The sequence below is a fragment of the Canis lupus genome, chromosome 29 (genome assembly GCF_011100685.1).
Source record: "Canis lupus familiaris isolate Mischka breed German Shepherd chromosome 29, alternate assembly UU_Cfam_GSD_1.0, whole genome shotgun sequence".
Taxonomy (NCBI): Eukaryota; Metazoa; Chordata; class Mammalia; order Carnivora; family Canidae; genus Canis; species Canis lupus.
Window position 1 is genome coordinate 27,749,501 of NC_049250.1, and position 13,654 is coordinate 27,763,154.

The following is a 13,654-nucleotide window of genomic DNA, read 5'->3' on the forward strand; positions in this document are numbered from 1 at the left end:
AAAATTAATTCTAAAAACAGACTTCAACTATACAAGAGGAAAAACAGACCAAAATACGAAATGTTAAAATCCCCAAAACTTTGAGGCAAAAAAAAAAACAAAAACAAAACAAAAAACAAAAACAAAACAAAACAAAACAAAAAAAAACGGGATCATTCTTAGAGAGGTTTACAAAGTAATTAGCCATGAACAAATCTATTACCAAGTGTTGGTTTATACTCACTATTTCAATGTAATGTTTGGAACAAAATTTAACAACTAGCTTTTAAAAACTGCTAAGACGGGACCTGATTTTAAAAAAGAAAAAAAAAAACATTAAAAAAGAAAAAGTAAACCAACAAACCTTTAGTCTTTCAACAAAATTGATCTGAACGTGTACCTTTTCTCCTCTTTACTTTTACTGAGGACTCTAAGGTGATGTTGGCCACAGCCCAGCTCAGCTGGGCCTTTAGGTGTTCCCCTCCCTCCATCCTACAGCGTCGGGTCTTTAAAAAGCTCCAATCTCCGTCCCCCAAGGTCTATAGGGCTTGCCAAGGTTTGCGGCCTGCGTGGGTGCCGAAGGGCTCAGTGCATTGGGAGACAGGAGGTGAAAGGAGCCAAAGGAGAAGGGGAAGGCCGACAGGGAAGCCACCGAGGACAGCAGGGGCGGCGAGAGCTTGGAGGCCGAGGTGACCACGGGGAGCACCGGTCCGAGGCCGCCGCTAGGGGGCGCGCGCAAGGCGGGCGCCTCCGGATGCGCCGCAGCCAACCTGCCCTGGTGGTGCGGGTCCGTGGGCGAGGCGCTGGTGCCAGTGTTCCCGTGGCCGCTCTGGGGCAGCAGCAGGGGGTGCGCGACGTGCGGGTGGTGTCCGAAGGCGCTGCCCCAGGGGAGGTGTCCCAGGCCTGCGTGGGCGCCGCTGGCCGCTTCCCGCTGGGAGGCGTAGTTGTTAAGGTGGGAGACCAGCCGAACTCGAAGCGGGTCGGAGGCATCCAGTCCCTCAATGATGCTCAGATATCGGGCCACCTCCGCCAGGCACTCCCGGAACCCCAAACTCCGATAGTCCATAGCAAGGGCGTGCGCGTCGAAATAGCCTGAGCCGAAGAACAAAAGGGAAAAGAAAAAAAAAAAAAAAAAAGCTCAAGGCTTTGCTCACTTCCCGCACTCCTTCCACGCCAAAGGCGGCCCTTCCCAGCAGAGAAATACCCACAGCCCTACAAACGGCACCCGACGGGTTCCCCATGCAGGTCCTGGTATTTGGGGGCCGACCAAAGCCTCTGCATTAATGGACAGGAGAGTATGTCTTTGCTAATGCAAGTTCAAAGCACAATTAGAAGCTGCTGAGCAGAAAGTGGAATTATACCCTACCAGCAGATGAAACTGCGTTCATCCCTTTAATGTTTTCCCCCAACAACAACAAAAAAATACATCAAGGACAGAGAAACCACAGAGCAGTGAAATTCATTAGACACACAGATGTAAGTTATCATCATGCAGCTTTTAGGCACTTGGTCCTGAGTAAAGCATTTTCCGGCTGGAGACAGACACACAGACCCCGGTCTCCCACCTTCTGTTAGGGCTCCTCTAATTAACCACAACAGGTTTCTTTCCTCAAGAGTCACGTGGGAGCTTTTTTTTTTTTTTTAATCCTGTCGATAAAATTAAGACCATCTACTTTTTTTTTTTTTTTTCTAAAGGCTTTTCCTCCAAACGTCAATAAGCAAATGTGGTGAGAGCTACCTGGATTTGATCAGGACTCTCACAACTTCAGGGCACCTCACACGTAAAAGGTCTTCTCCAAAAGAAGGTGCATTAGCTTAGTCCGGAGAGGACTGGGGTGATGAAGTCACTGGGGAAAACCCTCTGTGCATTTCAAAACGTACTGACAGGCAACTGTACACACCGCACATTCTCTCCCCACCCCCAAAGCACACAGCAAAAAAAAAAAAAAAAAAAAGGCAGTGACTGCACCAATGCTGGCCTCCGGCAGCTGCTCATTCCACCCAGAGCACTCAGGGCCACCACTGGACGACGAGTACCTTTTCCTCCTGCCGTGTGCAGCATTTTCAGGTGATCCACGGTCATCTGCAGGATTTCGGCTTTTTCTAGCTTAGCAGATCCCTAGAGAAGAAAACAGCAAATAATGATAACGATAATCAAAAGAAAAGGATTGGGCACCAGGAACTGCCTAAAACGGATATGCGGGTACAGGCTTTGCAAATCATAAGGGTCCGAGCTAACGCAAAACGAGCTGCCTTCGCGAAAGATGTTGGAATCCGCGTTATGATTCATCTCCGGCACCAGCAATACGGTTATTTTTCGAGGCACGGAGGAGGTTCAGATTAATGCGGGGAAGGATCCCGAAGGTGTGGACAGCTACCCTGAGAGCTCTACCCACTTTCTCCAATTACCTGCTTCTCAAAAGCACTGGGTACCAGCCGCCTGAGCTCAGACAAACTGTTATTAATCCGGTCCCGTCGGCGCTTCTCAATGATCTGTGGCAAGCAGGCAAAACAAAGGAGGAGATTTCCATCAAGGCTGTAAATTTCAAAATGAAGCAAGGTAGTTCTTCCCATTAATTAATAACAAAACAAAAAACAACAACAAAAAACAAAAAACCAAGAAGCACTGTAAAGAGACTCACGCCTCTTCGTCTTTTCCTGGCCAAGATCTGTGAAGATGTAGTTGGGGACATGGAACCTAGAGCCGAACTCAAGTTTCTGAATGAGGAGGGGGGAGGGGGGATTAAAAAAAAAAAAAAAAAGAACAAGAATCGCTGTTAAGCGAGAGGAGGTGAGAGGAGGGGTGCCCCCCCCCACGCCCTCCGCGCACTCAGGCTGTTTTGGCAACTTGGGGCCGAAAGCGCGTCGGGGGCGCCTCGGCCCGGACGGTGCCTGCCCCCCCCCCGCCCCCGGGATGCGCAGAGGTCAGCGGAGGGCACCGACGCGCCCCGCGCCCGGCCCGCGGCCTCACCCATTCTCATCCGCGCTCTCCTTCTCCACTTCGACGGTCTCGTCCAGCTCGCTGTCCGAGGAGCTGTAGTCCGGGTGGGCTCGCTTCATGCTGGCTGCGCGGCCGGGGCTCCGCGGGCGGGTCGGCGCGGCGGGCCGGGGGGCTCTCAGCGGCGGCGCCTCTGCGCGCTCGGGGGCTCGCGTCCCGCGCACACTGCGCCCGCTCCCGCTCTGCCTCCGGCTAAAATTCAACCATCCCTTTCCCACGCTGCGCCCCTACTCAGGTCCCCGGGGGAAGGGCGGGAGGGGCGGAGGAGGCGGGCGAGGGGGCGGGGGGCGGGGCGGCGGCGGCTCCGGGGCAACGGCCTCCCCTCCGCCAACCCGGCTTCCCGCTCCGCTGATTGGCAGCCGCCGCGGGGCGGGCCCGGAGCGCGGCCCCCGAGCCCCGCCCCCGCCCCCGCCCCGCCCCGCCCCGCCCCCGCCCCGCGCGCCGGCCCCTGCCCGGCGGCGGTGCGTCGGCTCCGCGGGGGCTCCGCGGGGGCTCGGCCGGGGCTCCGCGGGCGGGGCGGGGCGGGGCGGGCGGCTGTGGGCCGGCGGCGGGCAGGCGGGGGAGGCCGGGCCGGGCCCCGAGCCCCGAGCCCCGAGCCCCGAGCCCCGAGCCCGCCGCCCGCCGCGGCCCCGCCCCGCCCCGCGCGCCCCGATTGGCCTGGCCGCGCGCCAGGGCCGCGCCTGCAGCGCCGCCGGTGAGCCGCACGCGCCGCGGGCCGTGGGAAAGTGCCGGCGCCGCGGCCGCCAGCCAATCCGGGCGGCCGGCGGCGGCGACGGCGGGCGCGCTGGCGGCGGCGGCGGCGGCGGCGCTGGGCGTCCGCATGAATGGAGAAGAATGGGCAGGCGGGGCGGCGGGGCCGCGCGAGGGCGCGCCGGCGGGGGCTGGGCGGCCGCGGGCCGGGCCCCCCGGGCGAACCTGTAATCGGAGCCCGGGCGCCGGGCGGGAAGGCTCGGCTGCGGGGCCGCCCGTGCCCGGCGGCGGGAGGCGCGCGGCTGGCGGGGCCGGGCCCGGCGCACCTGGCGGGGCGGGCGGGGGGGGGGCCGTGCGCACGCGGCCCCTGGAACGGCCTCCGTGGTCTGCAGGGGCCGCGGCCCCCCGGGCAGCCGGTCTCGCCTCCGCAGGGCTTCCCACCTCCGGCGGGGACCGAGTGCCCCGTGCATCTAATTTCCGGGCGAGTGGAACGCTTGTTTTCTCGGCCGGCCGACTAGGTGGAGAAGGAAAAAAAAAAAAAAAAAAAAGACCCCTGGGGATATCCATTATGGGGTTTTTGTTTTGTTTTGTTTTTTGTTTCCAGGCCTTGGCGGCCAGATCCTCTCAGCGGGCGACAGGGTGGCGGGGCCGGGCCCCTGCGTCCCAGGGCCGCCCTCGCTGCGGGAATGCACGTCTCTGGGCCTTGCACACACGCGCGCACACGCACGCACACGCGCGCACACGGCACACCTCTGGCTTGGGTTCTCGGCGGGTCCTGGGAGCTCCGCGAAGTTACCCCAGTCCTCCAGGAGATGCGGGGGGGGGGGGGGGGGCGGGGAGGTGGTTGTGTCTCCCTGGCTTGCTGCCCTATTCGAGGATTTGTAGGAGCAGCAGCCGGATGGGTGTTTTGAATTTGGAAATCCAGGATTCTCTGTCCCTTACAAAGGAGCAGAGCACTTGGTATTCCTCTCGGGTCCCTCCTTTGGCTGCTGACCTTGCAGTCCTGTCAGTGAGGGAGCCCTTGATAGATATTGAGGATAACAAAATTGTCTTCACTTTAGCAAACTGCGGCCTCTGTGTCTGTCCCCCCCCCCCCCCATTAGTCTTAAGGCACTTCTGATGCCACACCCTCTGAATGGCCTCAGCCTGGTGTGTACGTTCGATTTTAACCCCTCGCCTCCACACACGCACTATCCCACCTCCTGGCTCCCACTGAGCTCTCACACTTCACTTCACCTTCACCTCCAGCCCCTCAGCCCTTCCTTCTGGCCTCCTCTGCTTCCTTGTCTAGGCTGAGGCCCTCGCTCAAGCCAGGTTGGATTTTTTTTTTTTTTCCTTTCTGGCACACCAGATGCCTTTGCTCCCTGTTTGTCCCCCTCGTGTCAGTTGTCCACCCACGATCAATCCCGTTATCTGTTTACTCTGCCCCTACTCACAGGTAACAGCTCTTGAGGGGTTGTAGAGGTTCGGCCTCCCAAGCTCCTTTCCAACCTCCACAGTCTTCAAACACTTCACTCACTGTCACCTGCCTCTTCCTGGGTTCCCAGAACCTAATAGTCCAGACATAGGAGACCCTCCCCTCACTCCCTTCTGCGTTCCAGAAGTCCCTCTGACATTCAGTTTCTTCCCCTAAGGTGACAGTCCACCCAACCCCAGAAATTAGTGTGTCCACTGCCCCTCTGTGATTCTGTGCTCCCCAGCCTTGAACCTACAGTGAGTGAGCCTCTCCTGCTCTGGCCGATCCCTGCTGCCTCGCAGGGGCATGGACCAGCTGCAGATAGGTGGGTGAGAAGAAGACACAAAGTTGGGGTCAAGGACTCCGAACTCCACAGTACCTAAGCAAACTATTTCTTCCACATTCAGTATGACTTTTCTGTCAAAAATGAGATCTACATTACAGTGTTAGATTTCTCCTGCTTCTCAATCTTGACTCCCATCCATCCATCCATCCAACACCCAAGTGTCTTCGGTGTGCCCGGCCCTGTGCTAGGGCCTGAGGTTGCAGTGTTGACCCAAAAGTGGTATAGCCCCTGCTCTCCTAGAACTCGCATCCTGGCAGGGGAGCTAGACAAGGCACAGGTAAAATCACTATAGAGGGCAGCCCAGGTGGCTCAGCGGTTTAGCACCGCCTTCAGGCCAGGGCCTGATCCTGGAGACCCAGGATCAAGTCCCACATCGGGCTCCCTACATGGAGCCTACTTCTCCCTCTGCCTGTGCCTCTGCCTCTCTCTCTGTGTGTGTCTCTCATGAATAAATAAGTAAAATCTTAAAAAAATAAAATCACTATAGATGTGTTAAAGCTTGGAAGTACCTTTTGCTAGGGAAAAACAAGGATACTTCATGAGGTCTGGGAAGGACTTCTCTGAGCTTGGGAAGGCACTTCAGAATGAGGTGGCTCAGTTAGAGCCACAGAACAAAGGGCTGAGGCCCTGCCATAGGCCTCCTAGAATCAAGGAGAGAGCTGGACTGAGTATGAGGCCTAATTTTCCACCACCTGCAGAGTAGAGGGGATTTATCCCTGGAGGCCTTAAGTCAAGAACTGCTTTAGACTTCTTAGCAGTCCCCTGAGCAAGACCCAACCTGCTAAAGCAACCCCTTTTCCAACCAGAGTGGGGCTGCCTAGACCTAGCCCTGTAGGAAAGGGCCTTTTTCAGACATAGGTGGGGAGGGGGTGTTTTTCCTGTGATACCAGCCTTTTCAGATTTGCATACAGGCCCGTTTCCTTGCCTGCCTGTGGAATCTGGGTTTATTTACCCATTCATATCCAGTGGGCTGCCTTTCTCTGTGTTCTCTTGCAGAAAGGATGTTCCAGATACGCTGGAAGCAGTAGATACTTCCTATTAAGGAATTCACTCACAGGGCCAGGGCCAGGTGAGGCCTTCCCAGAGGTGAACCAGCAAGACCCCCAGAGAAAGAACCCGCCCTCAAACTGCAGTTCCAGCATTTCTGTATGAAAGAACGTTAAGGGTGGCCAATTGGCTGGAAGGGACACAAACAGTCGCTGGGTAGGGGACCACCCAGGATAAAGCCCTGAATCTTCAACTGTCTGTCCATCACGAGCTTTGGTCACTGTCAAGGTCCCTACCTTGGTGTCATCCAGGACACCAGCTTGCTAGTGAGTGCAGGTGATCATGGTGAGAGGTGCTGGAAATGGCATGCAGGAAGGCCAGAGACCACACAGCACCCCTGTAAAAGGGAGGGGCTGCTTCACTCTGGGCTTTCACGTAAGTCGTTTTATCCAGTCTGAAGCAGAACAGCTTTGTTAAAACCACTTAGAGGTGAAGCCAGCCCGTGTTCGAGACTTCTGAGTCTTGCTTGTTTATGTATTCACTTGACACAGGTATGTAAAGCCCCCACTACGTGCTGGGCACGGAGCCAGGCCTGGAGCAACGAGCTGAAAAGCCACAATCTTCATCAAGCTGCTCACGAGAGCGCGTGGCAACGATGCAGTCAGAGCAGCCCTAGCTGCATGCCAGTGGGCTCGCCTCTCAATCTCTTTAAACTTAAAATGGGGATGTTAATACTAATGATTTTCTGATGTCACAGATTACGTAAGATCAGTTATATAAAGCATTTATTTTAATGGCGCTTGGCCAAGAGTAAGTACTTAATAAACAGTAGCTGTCGTTACTAGCTACTAATATACCTGATTTACCAATGAATACACTGAGCACTGGGTTACCCCTCCGTTTTCTGGTGATACTCTGTTACACATCTAATGAGGTTGAAAGGAGGGGGAAAAATAATGATCTAGAAACTGGATATATTAAAAAGTCTCTAGAAAGTCATATCCTTTAAAGACGACGAGAGAGAACCAGGGCTTTTTGCTAAGAGCACTAGGTTATTTTGAGTAGAGCTTAAAAATAAGCATCTGCTATTCATTATTAGTGAAAGTTGCGCTTTTGAGTTTCTTATTAAGGAACATCCCCTGAGCATGCGGTGATCTAAATATGGGCATGAATAAGTTGCATGCTTACCAGTTCAGAGACGGCTTCTTTAGGAGAACACCCCAAATCAGACACCACAAGACGGAGTCGCCCAAAACTGTCAGAGCAAAAGCTTGACCAAATGCCAGTTACCCTCCGTTCCTCATGCTTGCTGCTTTCCGTAGATGCGGTCTCAAACGCCAGATTGCCTTGTGGCATGTCATGCCACGCAAAAGTGCACTTCCACTATCAACTCCCCTAATTGAGGTCAGATGTAAGACGCCTTGGCGCTCGCCCTGGAGGAATCGCTTAATTGGAAACCCAGCAGGCAGCAGTGGGTACAGTGGGAGGAGGAGAGGGTTCCAAGCTTCCTGGGAGGGTTGGTTCTGAGGGACCCTTTCCTCGCTGTGGGCCCTGGAGCCCACGACCATACCTCTCCTCTGAGCCTGTTTCGTCATCTGTAAATAAGAATAATCCCTCAGCTTTTGTTTTTTGGTGGTTTTTTTTTAATGTGATGAGGCAAGCATTTTATAAAATACTACACAAATGTTATGTCTTATCCTTGTGCATGATGATGATGATGATGATGGTAAGAACACGGGCTGTTTCAGCCTGAGCTTTGCTGGGCCACCTAGGAGGATGCTTCTGTAATGCATTCTTGCTCCTGCCGGTGAATTTCTGCAGGATGGGCCACTCTGTCTTTCAAAAGGGGGGAGGGGGTATTTAAAATGCTAAAATGCATTTCACAGACCATTAATCTCTCAAGACTCCGTAAATAAAAGAATCTGTTTTCAAATGCATTGGGAGATTCTTGGAGATGTGGGGACGCTGGAGAGCACACCGAGAGGTCTGTAGTAAAGAATCCTCATTTACATGTGTCTCTGCACTTCCCAAACTCATGGGCCACAGAACCCTTTTTTCATATAACATCTGCTAATGGGCCACTGAAAAAGCATCCCCAGAAAACAGACTTGGGGAAATTCTGTCCTAGCATAAGGACAGATGCATTTTGCTTTTGACCCATAAGAAAATTAAGCCTAAGTTGAAAGCAACTTAATAAAAAGCGTTGTTGAGTTCTGGTAATAAAACTTCTGCTTTGTAAGCTCTTTGCTAACTATTCTGAGAGACCACTTTCTTTAAGAAATGTATAAATACTTTTTTTTTTTTTAATATGGAACACGTCATGAGTTTGTGTGTCATCCTTGTGCAGGGGCCATGCTAATCTTCTCTGTATAAATTCTTTTTAATAACAAACATTTTTACAATGCTTGCTATATGCCAGGCACAGTTTTAAAGAGTTTAAATATAATTAACTGAATCCTCACACTAAACCAAGGAGGAGGAGGACCAGGCAGAGAAAAGTAGGAAATTTGCCCAAAGTCATATCTGAATCCCTGCTAGTGGCTTGATTCCATGATGCCCTCTTTTTTTCAAAGAGTAATTTAGAAAAAAAAAAGAGTAATTTAGAGTATTCTCTTCCCAATTAAAATGATATTGTTTTCTCAATTAAAGTAATTCAAATACAAATTTGTGTTTGTATGTATTCTTTTCACGATTTAAATAACTCAACTACTTTTTATTTCCAAACTTTCAAGGCACCTCTGGATAGAATTCAGATAAATCTTCGGGTATTACAAAAGCAAGTTGGTGAACCAGTACTCCTCTGAACGTGCACGGAGTTGCCTTCAATGGAAGTGAACGCCTGTTTTCCTCGTCACCCAGATGCTCATACGATACTGCCACAGTGTGTGTCTCACAACTTCCCTAGATCCTGATTCTAAGTATTTCATAATTGAGCACTTTGTGTTCATAGATATTTATTATGAATAAATCTAAGTGACTTTAAATGATTAAAATGCAAAGTGCGGCAGGAGGTTCCAGGTGAACCCCAAACCGAAACTCACAGACTCTGTCTCTGAAAATAGCGAGCTGCTAACCGCCTAGGTTGTCTGAATTGATATACACTGGAGCTTTGGTTTTATTTATTTTTATTTATTTATTTTTTTAATATTTAATTTATTTATTCATTAGAGACAGAGAGAGAAGCAGAGACACAGGCAGAGAGAGAAGCAGGCTCCATGCAGGGAGCCCGATGTGGGACTCCATCCCAGGACCCCAGGGGTCACACCCTGAGCCAAAGACAGGCGCTCAACCTCCTGAGCCACCCAAGCATCCCTAGAGCTTTGGTTTTAGATTGAAAAGAATGCTGTTGCTTTTTGGTTTGTTTTGTTACGTTTCAATTTAGGAGCCCAGGGCAGATATGAGAAAGAAGAGAGTTGAGGGGATAGATTTTGAGTCTCAGTAGAGCAAAGGATTAGGACCAGAAGCTGAGGGAGCTGTTTGCATGATTATTCTGGTGAAAAAAAATAATGCTGACCAAGCACCCCAGTAATAACACGATTCAGGGTTCAGACAGGGTCCTCTTTCTGCAACCCCTGGCCCACCTCTACACTCACACCTACCACCAAATGGCACTGTGAGGGTGCAGGGTAATGCACCAGGGAGAGACTGGAGGCTTTGCAAAGCAGCGGTCTTAAGGACCTGGCAGTGGTGAACTCAGACCTGACCATCACTGAGGCACTGCCCAGGTAGGGCTGAGCATTGAGAAAGGGGTCAAAATCTGACAGACAGGCAGAAAGGGTTACATTGTAATCTGGAAATTCATGTGACTTTGTCTGTACTCAAAGCCTAAGGAGGCCAGGCAGCATTCCAATTACAAGGGGGAGAATGAAGTGACGGGTATTCAGATATCATCCCTCCTATGTACTGAATTGTGTCCCCAACCCCCAAATTCATATATTGAAACCCTAACCCGCAATGTGATGGTATTGGGAGATGGGGCATTTAGGAAGTCATTAGGGTTTTTTTTTGTTTGTTTGTTTGGTTGGTTTTGTTGGGGGGTGGGGGCGGTTAGAGAGGGAGGGGGGAGGAGGGGCAGAGAGACTCTTAAGCAGGCTCCATGCCCGTGTAGAGCCCGACAAGGGGCTCGATCTCACGATTCTGAGATCATGACCTGAGCAGAAATCAAAAGTCAGACAGTTGGGGTGCCTGGGTGGCTGAGTCGGTTATGCATCTGCCTTTGGCTCAGGTGGTGATCATGGGGTCCTGGGGTCCAGCCCCACGTCGGGCTTCCTGCTTAGCAGAGAGTCTGCTTCTCCCTCTCCCTCTGCCCTTCTCCCTGCTTGTGCTCTCTCTTGCTCGCTCGCTCTCTCTCAAATAAATAAAGATGTTTAAAATATAGGTAGGTTTAAATAAGGTCATAGAGTGGGGTCCTCATGATGCGATTAGTGCCCTTATAAGAAGAGACACCAGAGAGCTTGCTCTGTCTCTCTGCTATGTGAGGACACATTGAGAAGGCAGCCGTCTGCCATCCAGGAACTGTGAAAAGATAAATTTGCATTGTTTAAGCCACCCAACCTACGGTATTTTGCTACGGCAGCCAAAACTAAGAAAATTCCTATTTCAAAACGTATAGAATGTTAATATATCTCTGTAAGTAGGCATTTCTGTTATAGATGTGTTCTGTTTCACAGTTTTTATAATATATTTTCCCTTTTCAGTGATCTAAGAAGCTAAACAAAAGCTTTTTACAAATTTTTCCCACTTAAAAGGCTCCATTTTTACAGCATCAAAGATATTTTTCTATTTTTCAGTATCTTGTCTTTATAGAATGCCTTATTAATTGTAAGTTCATGAAATTGGACAAGTTGCCCCCCACCCCCCAAACAAATGGCAAAGACCTTAGTTAGTATCACCATTTAACAAGAGCTTGGGTTTTCAGCCTGGAATCTTCCTTCCTGTCCCTCTGCTTTTTGAGATACTCATCAAATGACAATGAAACTGTCTCTCTGCTGCAAGCTGTCACTGTAGGGAGCTGGCCCTACTGACCCTCTCGCTGGCACATGAGACAAATGAACCTGTTTTTTTTTTTTTTAATTTATGAAAGACAGAGAGAGAGAGAGAGAGAGAGAGAGTGGCAGAGACATAGGCAAAGGGAAAAGCAGGCTCCATGCAGGGAGCCTGAAGTGGGACTCAATCCCCGGACTCCAGGATCATGCTCTGAGCCAAAGGCAGATGCTCAAGCACTGAGCCACCCAGGTGTCCCAAATGAACCCATCTTTAAGCCCTCTATCTCATCTCCCTGTCATGTGAAATGCCCAGAAGGGGTCTGGAAGTTTCCTTTGGCCAGTCTTGCAACAGTGGCCATCCCTCTGTGAACAACATTCCAGAGTGCAGCAGGCAGATGGCTTGAGCTTCTTGAGAGTACACTCTGGAGGACAGAGCTTGCCTCCTTGGATTTTAATAAAATGTACAACTGAATGAACTTTTCTTTTACCATCAGAAAACACTATAAAATATTTAACTATTTTGGCTGTTTGGGGTTTACGCTTGTTCCATTGTATTCAGTAATGACAATAATAGTATGTAGGATAAAATTAATGCATTTTTTTTCCACTTGGGAGAAAAAATAATAGAAATAGAAGGATGAGTTGGCAGTATTTGTCCTAGGGTTTAACATATGCCATAATTTTTGAAAAGCAGAATGTATTTAGCTCTTAAGGAGCTTGATTTGTCTTTGCTTCTATGTGCTGTCACCCTTCACTACCTCTGTTCATATGCAATTATCATAATACATACTGAAGTCCTTAAAACTTTTTATCGAAAGTACACACCCTCCAGGGCACCTGGGTGGCTCAGTCGGTTGGGTGGACCACTCTTGATTTTGGCTTGGGTCGTGGTCTCAGGGTCCTGGGATCAAGCCCCTGTTGCGCTCTGTGCTCAGCGGGCAGTCTGCCTGGGATTCTCTCCCCCCACCCCTCCACCACTCACTCACTTTCTCCCTCTCTCTCTCTAAAATAAATAAATAAATCTTAAAAAAAAAAAAGTACACAATCTCCAGATGCAGTTTTCTAAGAATCCACAGCTCTGAGTTAAAAGGTTTTGTCCTCTGTGAAATGTATGACTCTCGGTAAATGTTCACACCCAATTTTAAAAGTGCATCTAACACTTTGCTGATGTCGGTGAAGCAAACCCAAAATGCTAAGACACTTCAATTATTCCTTTAACTGGTGAGCTTAACCAAAATTTCTGGAATCAGCCCATGTTAAATTTTTTTAGTACTTAATTCATACCACCTTAGTGTCTAAAATTTTCATTCAAAACACAGACTTAAAATATGCACACACACACACACACACACACACAAATTTATCATACTCTCCTGGTATCACTTATTGCTGATTTGCAACATTTATCTAGTTCCTCTTCTTGAAACTTGACTAGAAGAATTAGCTTTTAAATCAATGTTCTCTAACTATTAAATATTACCTTCTTTTATTCTTTCTCCAAAACTCAATCCTTACTGACAAGCTCCAAAGCACTTTTTTTTTAATTTATTCATGACAGACACACACACCCACACACAGAGAGAAGAGAGAGAGAGAGAGGCACAGACACAGGCAGAGGGAGAAGCAGGCTCCATGCAGGGAGCTCGATGTGGGACTCGATCCCGGGTCTCCAGGATCATACCCTGAGCTGAAGGCAGCGCCAAACCACTGGGCCACTGGGGCTGCCCCACAGCACTTTTATAGTACAGCACATCCCTATGACATCTCACGGAGCTCCTGCGGTTGACATAGTGCTAGTAAATACCTAGTAGACATACATGCTTAAATGGTGAGGTACAGATGGGAGGACAAGAGTATCTGGAAAGAGAAATTTCACTAATAGTTCTTTGGATCTTATAATTATGAATTTAGGGGATCCCTGGGTGGCGCAGTGGTTTGGCGCCTGCCTTTGGCCCAGGGCGTGATCCTGGAGACCCGGGATCTAATCCCACGTTGGGCTCCCGGTACATGGAGCCTGCTTCTCCCTCTGCCTATGTCTCTGCCTCTCTCTCTTTCTCTGTGACTATCATAAATAAATAAAAAAACTTTAAAAATAATTTTTAAAAAAAGATCACACACACACACACACACACACACACGCGATTTTGCTTTACAGTTGTTAAACATTATGAGTTTTCTACACACAGGGCACTTGGGTGGCTCAGTTGGTTAAG

At 50.1% G+C, this 13,654-nt stretch overlaps 1 protein-coding gene and 1 non-coding gene across 2 annotated transcripts; both read right to left on the minus strand.

Moving 5' to 3' along the window:
* Positions 1–210: 210 nt before the first annotated feature.
* On the minus strand, positions 211–3,157 carry HEY1 (hes related family bHLH transcription factor with YRPW motif 1). Its single transcript, NM_001002953.1, is given in 5 exon segments — positions 211–1,071; positions 2,017–2,098; positions 2,389–2,472; positions 2,622–2,697; positions 2,951–3,157. Coding segments are annotated over 5 exon segments (915 nt in total). The 5' UTR covers positions 3,040–3,157; the 3' UTR covers positions 211–487.
* A 5,601-nt stretch (positions 3,158–8,758) lies between these two features.
* Positions 8,759–8,861, minus strand: LOC119866796. The gene has a single exon (XR_005381307.1). It is a non-coding gene; the product is annotated as a U6 spliceosomal RNA (small nuclear RNA).
* Between the last annotated feature and the right edge of the window lie 4,793 nt (positions 8,862–13,654).